Below are 21,642 nucleotides of genomic sequence, written 5' to 3' on the forward strand. Positions count from 1 at the left end.
AGACGATCAAGTTGGCTTGCAGGGCAAATGTTGCGAGGCAGTTAGAAAATGGTTTGCAAGAGTTTCCCTGCCAGCATTTGTTGCCTTCAAAACGATGAAAATTTGCCTACGTTCGTCCTTCTCTAGTCAAAGCAACCCATGGAAATGATTTGCCTGCTGTGTACCTTCGTAGGCGTGAGATGGGATAGTAACGGAAGATTACCACCTTACAAACAACTTTTCTAACTTATTTAGTCAAGGCGCTATTTCGTCACCATTCTTTAATACTTTTCTAAGCATTTAAGGGAATTTCATCCCCTTTGGATTATCGCATCGTTATTATACTTTTTCGATGAACGATTCAAGCGATTATGTAAACTCGGCTTTGCTCAACTTACGTCATTAAGAAGACTCCTCAATTCAGTACAATTTGTCTTAGGACAAATCTGTGACTCCCACGATTTAATTTTTTGCAATGCTTACTATGCAGTTCCGTTCTCCTCATTCTCCTTTTTGACCTCCTTATTTGACTATTTACTCGATTTAAGATTTAGCTCTTGCTACTTAAGTTATGGGACTAGTTTTGCTGGCAAGTCTTACATTAGGATAAATACTTAACTTTCTTGTTCATAGAAATTTTTGTTAATATTATTAAAACTAAATGCCGTCATCTATTTTAAATTAGAGAGTTACAGGAATGATTATCACTGCATTTATAGTTAGTTTACTTTACTCTCGAGAAGTGTGAATTTTTCCCTCTTCGCTTTAATTCTCCCAAATTGCTTTGTATTTTCACTAATTTATTTTGTGTTATGTTACTGGCTGTATTTAGCTAATGGTGTATTTAAAATAAATAAAATAAAAGTTGCGCTGAAAGCTACTTTTCCAACAGAGGGCCATATCCATCTGACTAGCACTATTTCAGATCAAAGCAGTTATATGTAGCAGAAGAGAAGCTCTGCAAGTTCGAAGATGTATGAAAAGATGGCTCGATGACTATTCCAACTCGGAACGGTAAAGTTTGTACTGCAAGGGCCAGAAGCCATATGTGATGGTGGTCCATAATTTGATTTTTAAACTGTGGAACAAATATGTTTTAAATAAAGTTGAATGTCACCAAAAAATTAAAGAGAAGAGAATTTATTAACACACCTACACCGGAGAAAGAGTATATGCAAGTACTAAGCATTATAATTTACATGTTAAGTGAACATAAACAACGTGCACGCGTACACCTTCTATATAAGTGGCGTAAACAGAAACGCTTATGTTCGGATAGAAAGACAAATGAATTTATGGTGCAACTACACACCGTGCATAGACAAGTCACTTTCTCTGTTAGTATAGTAGTTTGTTTCTTCTTTTCTTCTCTTTCATTTTATTTTTCACCCACTACCTAAGGCGAAACTTATGTTAGTTTTGTCATTCCGCCTGTCGCGTTTAACCTAACGTTACTCTTCCTCTTTGCTAGTAGTCGCACGGCATTGAATGAAGCATACATTTACCTGTTAGTCAATACATTTGTTGACAGCACAAGATTGAGAATTGACGAATTGACGTCTCACTGATCGCATTCAATTCTTTAGACTGAATAAAGGGCTGAAATCGCTTATATATTGTTATGTTTTTTAATTCCTTTGAAAAAGTAAAAAAAAAAAAAAAAAAAAAACACCGTTCGTTACTAAGAGTCTATTGACTAGGGACCGTTTTCAATAAGAATTGAACTGCGAGTTATATAAAGTTAACTTTAAGTTAACACCCAATCTATTCCGCGGCATACGGTTATACTCTAATTGAAGCTTAAGCTGGACTGTAAAGTTATATCCAGTGAAACAGAGAAAAGTGAACAAATGGCGACAGCGTTTACATGTTTTATGCAATGAAACATGAAAAACTGTGAGAAAACTCTTGCTGGCAGCAAAAAATGTCATCAAAATATTTTAACTAACAGTTAACAAATTATATGTTAATGGACCTTGTTTCCTTTCCTTGTTCCTCTTTCTCATTAAATAAGTTGTGTGAAAATAAGCCAAGACTTTTGGAAAATTTCTCTACGTTTCGATTTGATACTGTCTCAATGGAATCACCAAGTTTTCATCGATTCATGCCCAAATTATTTATGCCAGTCATTCCTGAAGCGTTTGGTAACGTGCACTCGAAAGCAAATCACTTAACTTATGACAACAATGATATTGGAGATGGACAAAGGAATTTTGTACGAGTTTTAATTTACTTGAAAAGTCTTAGGGATACATAATGAACTGCTTTTGTAATAAATAATAACACTTTTCCGATAGGCAGTTGGAAAAAGTAAAAAAACAAAAAACAAAAACAAGTTAAGACATTATAACGAGGCACGGCCCATCATTGTATAACCCACACCTTTTTGTCTAAAGCAGTCATTCATTTCACGACTTTCTCGAATAAGGCGTTGTGTGGCATATAATCCGGAAAGCGGTTCGATCCGAAACATTTTCAATAACGTTCGTGCTTGTGTCAACGCACATCTTTGTAACAAAATTCATCGATGCGATCTGTGGGTTGAACACAAGTAAGCAAGGCCGACACGGGGGCAGGACGCACAGACGCACAGACGCACAGACGCACAGGCAACCTTAGGTCGACTGAGAAAGTGATTTTGAATGGTCTGTTCTAGGGTGTTGCCTACATTCGCACACATTTAACAAATCCTTTTGCCAGCTGTGTTACAAACACAGTTTAAAGTTATGATTAGTTAAGCTTTCGAACATCAAACTCATCATACGCTTCACTTCAAAAATGACGATAAATTGCTCGCAATGCTGAATAGGAAAACGTCAGACTGTCATTTAGTTCCGTTGTCGTGAACACTTCTAGACGCAATTCTTTGATTAAAAATCGTCGAAGTTAGCAAGCAAGTCGCAAGTCATGCTTACTGAGCACGATTATGTTTATAAGATTTTTTCATTTAATTATTGAATTTTTCATAATTTTTAATTTTTTTTTCGTTCGTCAAAAGCTCAAAACGTTTTATTAAAAATTTGTTTATTTCCAGATTTCCTTTATAGCTGCTATGTATCGTCGGAAATGCAATCAATTAAATCCGTATATTTGTTATAGGTTAGGTATCTGAAATTCGCCGTAAGGAGTTTGCAGTCCTTAGATGTTTTCTTTATAATTTTTCCCGTTAATATTAAGCGTTTCTAACAACAACACTAAAGCATAAGCAAAGTGAAGTTAAAGGAATATAAAAGAATATATATATATATATATATATATATATATATATACCTAGTTTAGAGCTAAGCATATGTAGTATATATTTTTATTCAACACTTTCTTATACCTTGTTTTTCTATTATGAAAAGCCAACGACAATATCAAAGAAGAGACAACAACAGCAAGCAGTAAGCAGCAAGCAGTAAACAACAAACAAATAAATTTTGTATAAAAGCCACATTTATGTTGTATTAGAGTGCGGTTGAGTGCTTTCTTTTTACATGTCAGCAGCACTTAGTTAAGAGCTGGATTTCGGTACATAATGTCGTACGTGAATACATACACACTTTTATAAATTTATCTGCTTGTTTGTATGTTCTCGTCATGTGTATAAATAATAAAATATTTATTTCTAAGTAGGTAGATGCTTTACTAAACTTTACATATGCAAGTATTACGTAAGTAATTTTTTTTTTTTTTTTTTTGCAAAATATGTTATACTTAGCTTACTTATGATTTTTATAAGCATTTTTCTTCATTCTTTATTCTTTTCTTTTTTTTGCGTTCTTTGTTTTTCTTTTTGTGTTCGCTTATTGCAACGCATCATCAAAAACAATATTCATACACCAGCATGGAATCGCGGTAGACTAGTTTCGTCATCCCATTCATAATGGAAGAATAGATTCTTGAAGTATGAACAACATGGATACATTTTGTTTTTTTATTTGGCAGATATATTAAATTCTTTTTTATGGCGGAGAACTGTATTTTTCGTTTTACTTTTCTTTAAAGCTTTTTATTTTGGTATTTATTGGAGTTGCTTTTGATTGGACATACAACAATTAAGTAGATGGGCAGAAGGGACTTTTAAAATTGGGATTTCATGCTAATTGTTTGCTTGTAGCAACTTAAACGCATAATCTCATCTTCTCTGATTGTTGCGGGGTGAGGCAACAATTCATTATCATTCGAGGGAAACTTTTCCGCGTTAATCGAATTGCGAACATATTTAACTTCCTCTAAAATGCGACTTTGGAAAAATAAGAGCAAACGTTATTTGGGCGAACTAATATCCGTATTGTCGAACGTGTTGTTTAGAGCGGATCGTTATAAATCAAAAATCTTATGTACCGCACTTTAGAGCTCACATATAGGCAATGTTTTGATGAATTTATGTTCTCTTGTACTTTTCGATACCAGTTAGTTTGTGCGTAATGAAGTATCATTTAATTTGGGATACAAATATTGCCGATAGATTTTATTCTCTTATTTCCAGAAGAAGAATAAGAAGAAGATATATTAAAAAAAAATGCAATATGAGCAGATATAATTGGCATAGTAAAGAGATATTCATTTTGAGAGATAAACTTACACTTCGATCGAACGATTGTAACTAGCAGAGTTGACGAACCGATAATTGGCCATCATTAGTTAAGGTTATTATGAGCAATTAAGAGATCGGTAAGGCATTATCTTTTTGCGAAATCCTGTGGACTAATTATGGTTCCCTAAAAATTTTCGTATAAATAAAAATGTAGCAATACAACGAACCCGATGATTAAACCAATAATTGGTTTCCAAAGTGGTGAACTCATATCTTTTTTATGAAAAGCATTGTCAGGAATGATGAATTGATGATGAATTGAGAGTGACCGCAAAACAAACAACAACACCAACATTTGAAGCGCTTGCGAGAGCGATCATATTGTCTGCTTGTTAGAAAGAAAAAAAAAAAAAAAGAAAAGACTTCACTTCACAAACTTTTTGGGCAATAAATTAAATTTGCATTTGGTTCAGTGTTTGACTGTCAAGAATCAGAATTTCTACAAGCAAATGATCATAAAGTGAACAAAAAATGACGAAATTCTATTGTGTAAATATGCGAGATACAGTATGGAGGATCGGCAATCAACTTTCATAAAAGTGTATTATGTGGTGGGTGTCTAAAATTCACTCTGAAACATATATAATATCTTTTGTTTTTATATATATGTATTTTGATTTTTTTTTTAAAGCAACGTTTAACATAAAACAAAATCATAGTTAAAAAGGGGGAAAAGGAAATATATTAAGTGCGTTTTTTTAAATCATTAAAAACCGTAAAAATTAACCCAGATGCATAAATCTATATAATTAAATACATATATACTCATATATACACACGTATATAAATATATATATATACATACTCAATATATATACATACACATTTATATGTATGCACTTATATATGTACTTACATATATACTTATATGTACTTATATAAATTTATTTGTGTGTGTGCGCGTGTGTGTGTGTGTGTGTGTGTGTGTGTGATAAATAAAATTAATATGGAACTTTAAAAAGTGTTTTGCAGCAAAAAAAAAAAAAAAAAAAAAACATAATACTTGAAAAAAAGGAAGCAAATCCCGCCAACAACAATCGAAGTTATGTAACGAGCGCGAAAGTATCATGATTTTTCATAAATATTCATAAATAAATTTTAAATAACACCCATTATTCAACGCTACATACGCTTTAACAACGGCAACGACTATACATGACCAGCAACAACAATAACAACAATAATAACAAAAAGAACAAGAACAACAACAGTAACAATGATAGCAGCAATAGCAGCATCAGCAGTCTTGCATTTTGCAAACAAATTGAGAACGGATATCACTCATTCATATACATAATATGTTATGACTTTATTTTGCATAATGGTATGCAGCAGCAGCTATACAGCATGGCGTTGTGTTGTATAGCAATAGCGTAGCAATAGCAGCAATAGTTGCCGCTCATTGTTTGCAGATAATGTGCATGCATCTGCAGTATTGAAACACAAACAACACATATACATACACGCACGTATAACAGATATGCAGTTAGTGTTATGTGTAGAAACATAAAGATACGCATATATATGTATATGTATTTGTAAGTATAGGTATGAACCAATACGTAGGCCATCATCTACCATATCGTTTTATTCATATATAGCATGATTTATATATATATAGCATTTTGCACATATTTATGTCAATGTTTTATATTTGGACTACACGCACACTAGTACTTTTTTCGAAAAAAAAAAAAATAAAATAAATAAATAAATAAAAAATAAATAAATAAATAAATAACTAAATATACACACACCGATTACATACACGCCCAGTATTTTGTCCATTCATTCGGCCTAGGTATATATGTATATATATAGATATAGATATGCATATCACTATATATCAGCTTGTTTTAAATGCCATTGTATTAAAATATATTATTTATATACCGATATGCATGTACGCACACATATATATATATATATATATGCATGCGTGTATATGTATTTGCATTGCGGTATAAATTGGTAAACATAACTTAATTTCTTGAATAGATAAAGATTAAAATAACAACAAATTACGAACAATTTATTTATACTGCGGTTATAGAGACTATACCCAAATATCGAATGCACACTTGGCGTATGAGTGATAACTAACTAACACATAAATTTAAGCAAATGAATGGCTAAATTGCAATATCCATCAATGTGTTGATATGAATTTTTCAATTAAGTTTGAATTAAGTAAAAAAATTCGAAACAAATTCGCGTTTATTTCAGTTTTCTTCTAACGATTTGACCACAAGCTCATAGGAGCATATATCATATACATATTCATTGATACTTGCATTAATGTGATCGCGCTGGATGTTGGATAATACTGACCGTGTCCTTTAGTGAACAGCGATTGTATTAAGTTTTTTTTTTTTGTATTAGGTATGTGCACCAACACGTTTTTGTGTCAAATTTCTGATTAACATTTGGAAAAAATAATTAAATATTAAAGAAATTTTGCCTCTTCCCCAAGATAGCTCAGTCTTTTATTGGCGAGGAGGTGTGACTGCAAAAGTTAAACAAAAAAAGGAAATAAATACCTAAATAAGAAATAAGATCATGCTCTATGTTGTAAGGAATGCAAAAAATTATCGTAAAAAGTTGAAGCAAGATCGACCACAGTAGGTAAGCTACGTTTTAAAAAATGTTAGAAAATTGATACAATGCCACTGTTTTCACAGGTTTTATTAGAAAACCCTAATTTCATTACCCCGACCAGGATTCATCATCACCAGAACTCTTCATATACATTTCCCTCCTCGTGATCATGGCGATGAAATTAATTTTTCATAATATCTTTCGGTGTCCACTATAACATATCAAAAGTTTTTGTGTACCGTTGTGTGTCTGAAAATTGTCAAGACTCGATTTGTGCATTGCACGCTCGATGTAGTATACGGTACTGCAACTGCGGATGACAATTAGTCGCAATGACGTAGTTTTTTGGCTGTGTAGCTCTTATCGTTTTGCTAATTATTCAATTGGTTCTCTTTTAAATTGCAGCAAATCGCAACTTGGCGAAGATAGGCAAATGCATAGAGATATGTGGATGGCTTTGTTTCGATAATTTTCTAGCAGTATTGAGTACGTATTTCTATATCATGGCTTCATTTGTATCAGGAAAGTTTACAAGGAATGCCAGTAACTGGCACTTATCAGCCGTTTCTTTTAAAGGTGTGGCAAGTCTATTTTTGAAAAAAAATGAAAAATGATCTTTTTTTCCGTAAGCCATTTGTAGTCAAAACAAAAAATCCAATATTCGGAAAATGGAAGTATTGGCAATTAAGGGCATTTTAAATATGTGTACCTTGAAAGTGGTGCATGTCGATCAATTCCTTTTATATATACCACGTTGTTGAAGACATATCTAAATTTTTAGTACATAAAAGGAAACGAATAAAATCTTTTTCAATCTAAATTTTGGAGGAAGTGCTATTCGAGCGAAAGAAAAATGCCGCGAGCGACCCTGTATGAGGATATGATGGATTTATTACCATGTATATCTCCCACCCACTCGTCATGACTATAAGTTCAATAGAATTATATCCAGAAAGTAAGCGATTAATGAAATTGAAATTCTTAATAGAGATGAATTGTTTTTTATTATATTCTATTTTCTACTGCTATTTAAAAACCCTTTTCTTTATTATAACCTACGCCACATGCGATGCGAGGATATTTTAACATTGTGCGAATGTATGCAACAGCCAGAAGAGCTTGAGGAAGACGCACCTTTTACTATACGATCGATCTAAATTTGTTAACCTGTCGGTCCGTCTTGTTGCCTTGTATTCAGCCCATAGATTGCAAATTTTCGAAATTTTTTGATGAAATTTGTTACAATGACTAGCCTTGGCCCAAGGGTGAACGCTATTGAAAATAGAGCGGATCAACTTACTTTCATTATATGAACAACTCTACGGTGCTGTAAGGCCCTAACCCAACGGAATGTTTTTCCTTATTATACCCAACAGCGAAGGATGAGGAGTACCCCCCACTCTGCACCAAATTTTGGTCTGTGCCTCAGTCCGTCCGTTGTAATGGCAGTTTTAACATTCTGTCAGAACGTTTGCAACGTCTCGAGGGAAGCATCAGATACACCGCAAAGTTCTATTCTATTCTCGATGAGCAGCAAATTCTGAATCAAATAAATCATATTCATCTGTCCGTCCATCAGTCTACCCAAATGTCTGTTGTAAGCATCCTCCATATATATGGAATGTTGTGGCACGCAGTTGAATGTATAAGGCCTTGGGCAGTTTTAAATACACCTAAGAATGTGCAGTGATCTGTCCACGTGTCGGTCTATTGTCTATGGTAAGCGTTCTACCGTTCGCCTATGAACTTGCAAGAGAATTTGGAAAGGATCTAACCTATTCAAAGAACACGCCCACAACATGCCTAACACGTCTATATAACAAAAATTGTGAAATCTTTAGTTTTCCGCGTTTTTTGCTTATTACTCCTACGGTATAACATATACACACATATATTTAATTTAGAAACTAGAAAAAATCGGCCGCGCCCCTCGAACATTATAGAGTATGAAAATTTAGTTCTTTTACGTTTTTTCAGGATCATGGTGATGGGTATAAGTGATTCGGTGGAGAACGAATATAATTTTCCTTCTTGGTGTTTATAATAAATTCGCATTATCTAATACCAAAATGTACAAGGAATGTGTTCATTAGCGTTTATCAATATTTTTGAACATATTGGAATGCAAACCTTTGAATATTTCGCAATAACAAAAAATCAACTTGACCCAGTTTCAAAATTAACGATGCATATAACGATGCTACAGTGCTACAGATTTAACAACAATTTGATTCTTTTATGTTAGCTTTCTCGAATTCTTGGGAATATTGTGGCTTAGAAAATAAAGGTAAGTTATTCGCATAGGTATGGCAAATAGAATTTTGAAAGAGGTTTAGGACGAAATGAAACTTTTTTTTGCCCAATTATTTGTAAAATTATTCGCTCAAATAATATTTATATATGAAATATTGAATGCTTTTGCTACGAGGGGCGTTTGTGGGCGAATTAGTTTTATTTTCAATTTTTTCTGCGACCATGAACTAGATATATAAATGCTAATCGGCATATACTTGAAGATGTACAAATGCAAAGCGAAGCATACACAAATTTTATAGGATCAGCGCCTTTCCCTTCCGATCGCCAACACATCGATTTATTCAAGTAAGAACTTTGTGAGTGAAGTGAACAAAAACACAAAACAAATTATCATTAAAAAGTAGTAGGACTAACTTTTCTTCAATCATTATCATGTGGTGCCTTGCCTCGAGCCAACAATTTGCTCGCCATTCCTCGTTTGAGCGAAGCTGAATTACGTTAATTTTGGAATTACCATGACACGTCTGCCTTCTTTCTTAGAGAACTTTTTCTCCAAAAGTTCGGCTCGTACTGGTCCGCGACAAACGTATTCGTGTAGCTTAACCCCGTCTGCCTTCTGGGTAATCGCAAAGTTGAAGAAGTCGTTCCTGGTATATCCTTTTTAGCTCAATTAAAGAAAATGTCTTCTTCTAGATAAAAGTTACGGCATCGTAACAGTCACTGTACTACCAAGCGAATAAAAAGAAACCTTCTCGTTCAAAATAGGCTCGCGTTAGACGCGTAAGACGGCGCATCTTGATATAACTCATTTCAGTTCATCTAAAGTTCGGATTAGTCTTTTCGATGCGAAAATACAAAAATACGGTATTAGTACAATTTTTTCGCCTTGTGCTGATATCATAACAAAATCATAGTCCAATAAATAGGATGTTAATACAGTATTCCACCCTTACTCTAATATAAACAAAATTTTTCACTTTTTTTTTTTTTTTTGCGTAATTCGCAATGCACTTAGGAAATGCCCCCTACATTTATATAAACAGGCTATTGATCTGAGAGAAGAGAGAAGGGGAAAAAGGGATGGCTACAGATACCAATCGGTAATTGTTGTGCTTTTCCGGTTGGAAAATTCGTTGCGAGTAATTGATTAATTAATTCAAATTAATTAAAAACAAGCTTGAAATCTTCCAAGCTTGCAATGAGTCAGCTATGTGACGTATATATTAAGGTAATATGCGTTAAATGAATTTTCCGAAACCGAATTAGGCGGCATATGGAAATAAAGCTAACACATGCAAATTTAGCGTCAATCGATAGACAAATGAGTATATATGCAGAAATAAAAAGGGGATGGCATAGCCGGTAAGACATCGTCATCAAATGTTCCATATCTTATCAGATCGTTAAGCCTGCTAGTCATTACAAAATAGTTCTGCATTGAAAGAATCCAGCTTTAGTCAAATTTCTTAGAAAGCAATTATTTGGAAATCGCTGACAGAGCCGTTCGGATAAAGACTTTCGAATTTAGTAGGCAACCCTTTAACGTTATAAAAGGGGATTGAGGAAGACGTTATTAACTTTTTTGGAGGTTCCGATATTTATTAATTCACTCATTCATTTCAAAAGAAAATTGGCTGCAAAAATGTCAACTGATGCTTTGATGATATTACACAGCATATAAAATTTGTTTGAGCATATCTGGATCAGATTGTAAAACTGCCCATACTTTAAATTTGTTAGTTCATTCAGTTGGGATACGACTTCGGCGGATCTCGCGTACTGGGCAGCACCGACGCGTCGCAAAGAACCCGGAACGGATTCAAAAGTCATAGTTATATCGACACTGGCGAAGCCTTACGAATATGAAATTCCTAGAAGATCGATTAGGGACATTATAAGCTTAGTTAGGAACAAGATATCGGGGATGGATCTTCGCTTGAGTGAGGGATTGCCTAATAATAGCATTTTCGTCCTCGATTACTTTTGTTGTTTAACTTGACGAAATTGGCTGTGGATGCCCACCAAACACGCTTAGAAGCTTATGATGATGATGGTGCTCCATCGCATCCTAATGTCATTTTGGCAACTTGTTGCAAGAGAGAATGGGAAGATCTGCCACACCCAGCTTGTTCACAAGACATGGAGTTTTCTGAATACTATTTGTTCAGATCGATGCAGCATGGCATTGCTTGCACGCAGCTTCGCACAGTTGAGGAAGTGAGAAAATGTGTCGATGATTGGATCGCTGCCAAACCAATTTAAGTTCTTCCAACATGATACCGACAATGATGGAAAATATTTAATTTTAAATATGTATTGCTCCAATTTTTCTCAACAAATGCTTTTTCCAAGTGAAAGGACTAACAAAATTGATGTAACCACCAAATATGTAAGGAATAAATCGAAACGGGCCCAAGTGACTGCTTTGATTGACTGTATCTGCGGTCTTAGGAAAGTCGTTCGAGGAGATTGCGTTGTGCAGAACTTTAAAGGATCAAATTTAATGGTAGGAGGATATCCGTTCAATTAAGTGTGAGCCAGATTGTTTCCGGTCCTGGTTCTGGGAACATATATATATCGATATATATATATATATATATATGTATATACCGAAAAGACATGAATTTTTAAGACTTGGCAGGTTTTGAAAGTAATGCGCCTCTTTTAGTAGATACGATACCTATATCTAGATAACCATACAGTTGTTATGAGTCAGAGCCTGGTGCCGCTGAGCATGTCCCAGCTCCAGGAAATGGGCAAAAGTCCTCAAAATATATGTAGATATATGTATTAAAGTAATTTATATTTTTACATTATTTTTAAAAATAAATTTTAACTGGGGTTTGCAACATATTGTCAACTAAATATGTTAATTTATGGTTTTGAAACGTAACCCCTATGTGCAAGTGAATATAAACACTTACACACCCACGCGCTACGCACTAAAAACATTTAAAATTAGAAGTCAAAAGCTTTAAAATTTCACGCTTTCATGTTTAGAAACGCTTTATAATGATTTCCTACCAAAAAAAAAAAAAAAAAAAAAAAATTCAACGTTTTGTGTCAGCAACTTTCCTAAAACTCTTTTAAAATTTATATGCACATATATATATATATATCTATATATATTTTGTATATGTATTTTGATTATTTAGTTGCCACGTTCACAACTTACCCCTAGGGCGGTATACATATGCATAAGTGCATAAACGTATGGTTTCTATTATATATTATTCACGTACAGACAATATAAACTAATAAAAATATAACGCTAGATAGCTATTTTTTTTTTTTTCCTAGTTTAATAAAGCAAAGTTTTTAATAGTTATTTCATGTATTTTTTTTTAATTTTTTTTATTTTTATTACCGCTTATGTGAAAAACATGAAAAAAAAAAGTGAAAAAATAAAATTCTTAAATAAATTTTCATTTACACAAGCATGCATCGATGGTGTCATCCATATGTTTGAAGTAAAAAAGAAAAAGAAAAAAAAAAAAAAAAACAAAATAAAATGAAATAAAAAAAAATATTGCTTTTTTTATTACATTTTACTCAAAACTAACTAAAACAGAAGAGACTTTAAATTTTCATTTTACTGTAACTGTGGAGAATGGTCATTAGATTTAACATTAATTAAAACAATATTCAAATCCAGGTATAACAATAAAAACGCACGTACATGCATTGTATGCAAATATATTGTGTGCGCCGGTTTGGATGAATGGGTGTTTACCATGTTTATGGTATTGCTATTGTAATCTGTCAGCTAGATTAGAACAGACCAAGCGGAAAATAAAGATAATAGGTGAGGAGAGAATAAAGAATTGTTGCAACTAATGGTACGATGACCTGCTTGTATGTATATCACGCCTCTCAATAAATTATCAGTCTGACACTCGGGTAACAGCACTGTTGACAGATCCGTACGATTTCGGAATCGTACTAACCTTAAATTTCACGACATTTCGATCCCTACGCTTTTAGTAAAACTATTTTTTTGGTCGTATTGCACCCCCGTTGCTGTCCGCTTGTCTCCGATGTGTTGTTATGAGTCCACGCCTCATCTATTGTCGCATACCGCATGAAGGAATATTTTTTATTACGCCCAGAGCGTGCCAAGCAGCACCGAACGTCGCACTGATTCGTCAACACGTTGTTGTCAGGATTGGCGCAGGACACGGCGCTTACTTGCAACAGAGCTTTCCCATGAGCAAATGTTCATGCAAAATAGTATGTTAGCAGTCACACAACTTCGGTCTTCCGAAATATTATTGGGTAATTTCGTTATGTTTTCTGGAACAACTGCCGAAGCCGGACGACCAAAGCAGTCAGCATCTCGGTATCCAGACGACTGGATTTAATATTAGCAAACCATCGACAACATTTATTTTTTCGACAAGGAAGATTCGCCATAAGATTTTTCAAGCCAACGCTGCTGGCGAACGTGTCTTTCGATTTTTCCACTGCTGTGAAAATTACAAGAGTAGCGTCACTGCAACAGCTGTAACTTGCAAACTAACTATGAAAATGTCATGGAATTTTGACACCCACCGTTCGAAGATTTTTACTACCTAGACATTTCGACCATATGTCAGACATATATGCGTCAGACAGGCGTCTTGTTGGAGGAATGATGTTTAATGGTATAATAAATTGCATTTGCTGTATGGTTTAGTCCTACTGCTACTAGTACACAATTTTAAATTATATTTCAATTCTAAATAAGTCGATCCTGGCATGTTTACAAGTAAAGGTAACACAAGTTTAACAATTCAGTAAATGTTATTATAAGGGTTTATATAATTACTTCGTGAAATTTTTCGAAAAATTTTTAACATCGCACTAGTTGAGTGTGGAACTTACCAGATAGTGTTTTTACGCAAAAATTAAATTAGTTACCCAGAATATTAAATTTAAGGCAAACCAATTATTTTCTAAGAAATAAATCATAATAGCGGTATGTTATAAACGTTTTACTATAATTAAATAAAACAAATTTTTTTTGTTTAAATTCTTACTTAATAAGTTTAAGTTAAACATTGGTAACGAAACTTGCAAGACTCAGCCGAAAAATATTCTAAATCAATCGCAAACATACTGAACCTTAGTTATCACCAATCCATAATTCACCTTATAAGTCAACTGCAAGACCGGCGAATGAATTCCAAAAGCAAGGTGGATCGAAATTAATGCGAAAAATATTCCGCTGATATGAATCATTCTCAATATATAAAAAAAAGAAAATTTTCTTCTAAACTTTCAAACTATATATCACGAAAATATTACGTGGATTTGAACTCATATCTAGGCTGCTAGGCCGCTATTTAGTTAACAAGCCATTGGTAAACGACCAGCGATCTGATAAAACGGTCAACGGTTTGGCCAACCATCTGGCATCTAGGCGGTCATTTACCCAATTAGGCAACTTATGGACGGAATACACGGATAGGCCGCCACTCATGTATTCTAGGCAATCAGTTAAGACCTCATCGTTCCATTCAGAGGGTTAGCCAATAAAAATATAGTTTCACCGATGTAATATAGATCGTACCGTGCTCGTACCAAATGTGCAGTTTACTCACAGTGGAACATATAGACGACCCACAACTCAAGTAGATAACGAATTACTGCGCCCTGCTACCGCATTGTCCAGATCTAGGCCCAAAAACTTTAAAACTTATTGACTCTTGGATTTTCCGTTCTTAAATCTTATGTGAACTAATTGCAAATAAACTCCTATAAGATGTAACACAAAAGGGGAAGAAAAATAAGGATAAATAAAAAATACCGATAGAATAAAAATCATTTTTAGATTTGCTTTAGGAGTACTTTTCTGCCTCTGGAAAGGCGACTCATACTGAAAACGTAATGGTTCCGAATATTTTTACGACGAGTTCCCCCATCCAAAACCGTGTTTTAAAGAAGTCATTATAAGCAAAAAGTTGCAAATTTCCAAAGTTACTCTACAGAAATCATCGAATCGTGATCAGAAAAATTTCAACTTGGTTGCGTCAACTTTTTGCACCCTATTTCTTATCACGCTGGTCCTCTAATGCGCACTAATACGTACACGGGCTCACATGAAAAGTAAGTCTTCGTGTAGCACGAAATTTTAATTATTTCTATGAGTGAACGAGCTGATGGCATTGGCATAAGCGGCTGGGCTGGGCTGGGCAATATTTTTGCATAAAAAACAAAAAAAAAAAATATAGGTAAGTGAAAGCTTTTAATGATTCAAATCAATTCATTTCATATATATGTATAGATTGAATATGTATATATTGAATATTTTAAATGTTACAGTCAGATATATGAGAAAGGATAAGATGAGGCTTCGTACGTACATCATATGCAATGAATACATTTATAATAGTTCTGCTAAAAATAGTTCTCCTAAAAAAAAAAAAGTTCGTATCGCTAGCAGTCATGCGTTGCATCAGTTGCTATATATGCAACTCAAATCTTAAGTATAGCTAGTATTTATATACAACTATTTATTATTATTGTATGCGATTGCTATTCAGTGCAATCTGTGAGTAAATAAAAACAAACATTTTGTGCAAGTAAACAAGTTCTCAAACTGGATGCATAATGCAATGAATGAGTTAATGTAATAAGAATAACAGTATTTTGTATTTTTTTTAGTTAGGGTTTACTTTTTGCACTTTCTTAAAAGCAAGTTGTCGAAATGCATTCTTCCCTTTGGGTGGACAGCTGGAAAGCTGGAAAGCAATGGAGTGGAGAGGAGGGGAGGGGAGGGGAGGAGAGCAGACAGAAACAAAGAAGAAGGAAAATTTGTTGTTTTTTTTTTTTTTTTTTTTTTGCTTACTTTTATTCGTGTTTTTAATGTTTTCATTACCAAATCAAAACAACGTTTTTGTTTATCTTACTTTAGAGTTAGTATAATTGTTGTTGTTTCTGCTGTTTTGTTCTTTTTCAATCCTCTGCTCTATTGAACTAGTTTGTGTTTTCACTTCTCTCCTCTTTATTTGTTTACTAACGGTGTAATGTATTCAGTTGCGAGTTGTTGCCAAATATCTGTTTTCTCTTCTTCTGTCAGTTTTTCGTTCAAGTTCTTTTTCACTTACGTATGCATGCATGCAAGTAAGTCTCGATATGTATTTGCTTCTATGGCGAATATGTAGTTGAGTTTATTTCTTGAACTTTTTTGCTTTCTTGTTTACGATGCTATACGATAGTATAGGATTAGTTGTTGTAGTTTTCGTAAATGAAATATTGCCTTACTTCAGATTTACTATAGATACAAATAGATACGTATGCACATAAGTAGTTAATTCACCTTTGTAAACATTTGCAAAGTAAATTTAAATAAATTTCCATATAAAATTTAAATTCTTTATTTAAAATCATATTGCTTTAACTATTTACACATAAAATTTTAAAAAGTCTTAAGCCTTTAATAAAATTGAATTCCATATATACCCTCATGTCTAGAAATAAATCTTGTCAGTTGTAGATCCTCCTTCCCTCTCTCAATCTCTGTACAACTGATGTTGGTACGGTAATCGATCTATATCTAACACTATTGTAAAAATATTCGCCGAGATTCTTTTAGAAAATCGAAGACCGGCTAACTACTACTTGTGACGCTTCTTCGCTATCACGTTCTATCAAAATTGAGTTGTTATGTACGTAATGGTCAAAAGATCGAAATTAAGCATTGTGTGCATAGACCCTTCGCATTACTTTATCATTTTCATCAATAGAGTTATCGCAGATTAAAATGCATGCAAGCAACCATTATTGGGTCATATTGAAAAACCTCCGCGGTTTTTTTCTGTAGTCCGCCTTTCGTTTCGTAGCCCGTTCTTTTCAAATAATTCCAAGCTGTCATATGGTTGATGTCTAGCGCCTCCGTTATTTTCTGACAGCTTGTTTGCCGGTCTTGCTCTATTAGTTGCAATTTTTCCCCGACATTTTCAGTGACTGCGAAATTTCCGGAACTAAATCAAGCGAATCACTCCTGGCTTCTTCATTCACTTACAGCATCAAAAATTGTTTTCTTTTCTGCATCGTTTTTACTTTTTTTATAGTAAAAAAGCGTAACTTAGCGAATTTCGTCAGATATTTTTACTTATTCTCAAATCAATATAACTTTTTACACAAACGAGCAAAGAATTAGAAATCCGTCTCCACAAAAAATGCAACCTGTAGTGTCACCTCTCAAGCACACGTTCGTTTGAGACAATCAAATGTGCCTTGCCCGATATACAAGCATCAACACCACCCCGTGGAAAAAAAACCGCGGAGAATTTTCAATAAGACCCAGTACGTTAAGATCTGGATTGCATAGAATATTTTGAAAATATGAAAAAAAAAAAAAAAAAATGTTAACCTCCTCCGTCTCCCTCACTTTTACCACCTCTCTGCTGGTATATATTGACTCTAATCCGGTTCACCTCTTTCCGGGGTAAATGCTCCCCAACTACACATTAGCCCCACCGTCTTGTTCTTCCTTATCATGAATAAGTGATTGAATTGTTGTATGATGTAAGGTCCACAAAGTGGTTTTGAACCAATGTGTCACCTGACTTTCTTGTCTTTTAGCCACTTGTCACCTGGGTTCACAGTATATGTAAAAAGGAAGCACAATAATTTCAAGAAGAATGTCAAGATTAATATCTTGAAAGGAACTGGCAGCTGCACGTTTCGTTTAGCCGATTTATGGATACGGAGTTTACAGAACGTTTGTTTAAATTCCAATATTTTGAAGAATATCATATGGAGCGACAAACTCTCGTTTCTCCAATTCCGTGTTTATTCTGCTCACTAGGCGCTCATGATATCTGGCTGGGGAAATGCGAATCTGATAGGTAGTTATTGCAGCCGAACTATGGGTGGAACTCGGCACTTCCCATTCATAAATTTTGGAGACGCCATTAGCTGGATTTCTGTCGCAACAGTTCGTTCATTTCTTTATTCATGATCAATTTCAAGCTCCGATGAACTGTCCATATTATCAGGAAAAAAAGTGTTTTTGAATTGAAATATGCATTTTCCAGACCTCCTGCTAGAAGTTCAAATACATTTCAAGGGGAGTATCATAGTGCTCTTCTCCTCTTAACATTAGCCTTAGACACTCAAATTGAATTTAAAGGGCAGGAAGAGATAGGTTTCTAAGCAATTGTGCATTTAAGATATGTCTGTAGAAACCATTTATTAGCCATTGAAACGTAAAGTTATCGAAATTGAAATAAGGGAAAGTGAAAAATTCGCATTAAAAAAAGACGGATAAAATTATTCAAATTATCAAAATTTGCTATAATTTATTAAAAAAATAAGTTGAAGGAAAATAGAGTGAAGTGAAGTGAAAAGCGATTCTATATTCTATTGTAAAATTGTAAAAGTACGTTGTTTTTTAATCGCTTCAGCTTCCGGCTCATTTTTAATTTAAAGTACGTTTGCAGTTAAAAGCTGTTAAAAATCCGTTATATCCATGTAAGGGGAGAGATATTCTCCCGAATCAACACTTTGCTTGTCTTCGTCATTTATATTCGTATTAATTATTTGCAAGAGATCGTGTTTTGTTGAATTATTTCCCACAAGGAAGCCGTCAACGTCCGGCTGTAAAGCAAGGGCTTTGCAGTTGGTGCTAGTAACAGCGCCTCCGTACAATAACGGCACTGTCTCGGACATTTTCTTTGATACATAATTTTCTAGCCATTTCCTGATGAAGCCTAAAGCACTCTGAGCGTTATGAGGTCGAGCCGACTTCCCGCTGCCTAAGGCCCAAACCGGCTCGTAGACTAACATTACGTTCTGCCAATCTTTAATACGCTTATTCAATGAGGATAATTGATTGGCCAATGTGGAGTCTGTATTACCAGCAGAACGATCATCGTAACCCTCGCCAACGCACACGATAACACTCAGACCTTGATTTAAAGCGTAGGCTGCCTTCTCGGCTACCAATTCATCGCTTTCATTAAGTGCATTACGTCGATCCGAATGGCCGAGTAATACCCAACTAACACCGACATCTTTAAGCATAATGGGGGACACTTCGCCTGTAGTATACGCCCCCTTACACTCCTTATAACAATTGAGGGCAGCCAAATAAAAGCGTTCCGGCAACAGTTGTCGCACAAATTGTAAATATGGGAAAGGACAGCCGACAATTACATCGGTATTATCGTCGAGAACGTTGACAGAGAGCAATTTACACATTTCTTTGATATTCTCCTTGCCACTTATTGCTTTCCAATTTGCGACAACATAAAATTTTCTTTCATCCATTTCGTAAGAATTGCTAAAATCGCGTCTTAATATATTAATGCAAAAAAAAAAAAAAATTTAATCTCAAATTTTGTATTTTTTCGAATTTCAAAATTTTTCTAAAAAAAAAACTCAACGTTTCCTTTCATGTGTCAATTTATGTAAAAAAAAAAATAAATAAAAATTAAAAATAAAAATAAAAAGTAATTAGCGTCAGCTACACCTACGTTTGAAGAAATCAGCGATCAGTTCCAAAATTTATTTTCTCATCAACTCTTAATAATATTAAAAACTCCTTAAAGAAGAAGAACCATTTTGATATCACACTTAGAGTTTGGGGTAATACGACCTATTGAACTTTTGGACTTAAAAAAAAGGATAGTTTTAGCGCGTGTACACTTCCAACACTTTTTGGTGATTTTTAGGTATTTTTACCCCTAAACAGCCATAATCAGTTTTTCACTATGTGGTCTAGCTCACCCGATATCGACAATCTCCCACTCATTTCTATTTTGACCTATAACTTTTGTGCAATCGCTACAGTCACATTCACACACACACACACACAAAAATGAAGATACAAAGACGACTTTTGCCATAAATATTGGTTGATCGCTTCAAAATGTAAAGCTAAGAAATAGATGTGAAGTGGGTATGTTTGTACGATCGCAATATAAAAAAAATCCGAGTCATATGAACTTTTTTCGCATGATTATGTTTACATCTATACACAATATTGTGGCTTATTTTTTATTTTCATCTCGAACGCAATTTACCATCTGCTTCCATGCCATCAGTCTTTTATATAATCCAATGTAATGGCCACGGTAATTATGCAGCAAGCAGGCCCTTCTATATATATCAATGCCTAGAAGGAGAAGTAAACGAGTAACATCTCGTTCATACCTATTTGGAATCGATATACATTTTAAAGCGTGATAAAGTGCATTTAACGTGCTGAAGCAAATCTTTGCCTTACATATTCTTGAAAAGAAAAAGTTTCCTTGCTCCTAAATAGCTTAGCATATTATTTGCCTGTGTTCGCTTTTAAAAAGGCTTATAAAAAACATATGCTAAACATAGCACGCATCATTAACTTTAATCTCTTCACTAACTAACTATAAAAGAAAGATTATATCATCTTCCATTATTTTGAACTCTACAGTACACTCTATAATGCTTAGGTACTTTCGATTAGACTGAGTCGACGGTGAAAAAAGAGAAAAAACGCGCAAGAAAATTATATTCGGTTGTGAGTGAATCTTTTCTACCCATCACCGTTATCGCGAAAAAACGACAAACTAAGTAAAAGAACTAAATTTTCATGTTCTCTATAGCACGCAGTGAGCGAAGCTGATTTTTTCTATATTCAAAATTAAATTACTTGTCGCATAGGTGCGTAGGGGGTTGTAAACGTGTCCTTTTCTCGCTTTCAAATTCTTTTACAAACTTGCAGGCGATGTCTTCTTTTTCACATTAAAAAAATTAAACTTTGATGCACTATAATATCGGGTGGGCGTGGGAAATTTTTTCCATTTTTCTACAGGTACTATAGCATCGGCCACAGAAAATGCGTTAAAATTTTTGTATATTGATCTGCTAGAGTTAATGAATAATGGGCAGCACACTCGACCGATTTGGCGTATTTTGAATATCGAACAATAATACCGAATATTTGTGGGCCCTCAGTAGCCTTCTTCTCGACGTTGTAAACGTTTTGACAGAATGAATATACCCCTCATCCCTAGGCGATCCCTAGGTATAAAAAGAAAAAGCGTATAATTAATCTTTAAATTTTGATAAAAGCTTTCGTTGTCTGCTGACTAACACATTACACCTATGCTGTTGTCAGCAATGTTTAAGGAAAGCTTGAAAATAAAATACTTATAAGTTTCAAGTGTTTTTTAATATTTGTTGTCGTACTAGTGTCAAAAGGTTTTCTCTCAATTCTCCTCAAAGCATATTTGAATATTGAAAGCGTTTAACACAGC

At 34.2% G+C, this 21,642-nt stretch overlaps 2 protein-coding genes across 3 annotated transcripts in view; both read right to left on the minus strand.

Annotated features, from left to right (window-relative positions):
• The window catches only part of LOC119644242 (teneurin-a), a 444,303-nt gene that overhangs the window by 411,491 nt on the left and 11,170 nt on the right, over positions 1-21,642 (minus strand). The gene's annotated exons all lie outside the window — the stretch shown is intronic.
• On the minus strand, positions 18,854-19,672 carry LOC119634356 (triosephosphate isomerase-like). The gene has a single exon (XM_038028445.1). The coding sequence runs from the start codon at positions 19,670-19,672 to the stop codon at positions 18,854-18,856; it is 819 nt and encodes a 272-aa protein (XP_037884373.1).

Source organism: Glossina fuscipes, unplaced genomic scaffold (assembly GCF_014805625.2).
Source record: "Glossina fuscipes isolate IAEA_lab_2018 unplaced genomic scaffold, Yale_Gfus_2 0, whole genome shotgun sequence".
In the NCBI taxonomy this organism is placed as follows: domain Eukaryota; kingdom Metazoa; phylum Arthropoda; class Insecta; order Diptera; family Glossinidae; genus Glossina; species Glossina fuscipes.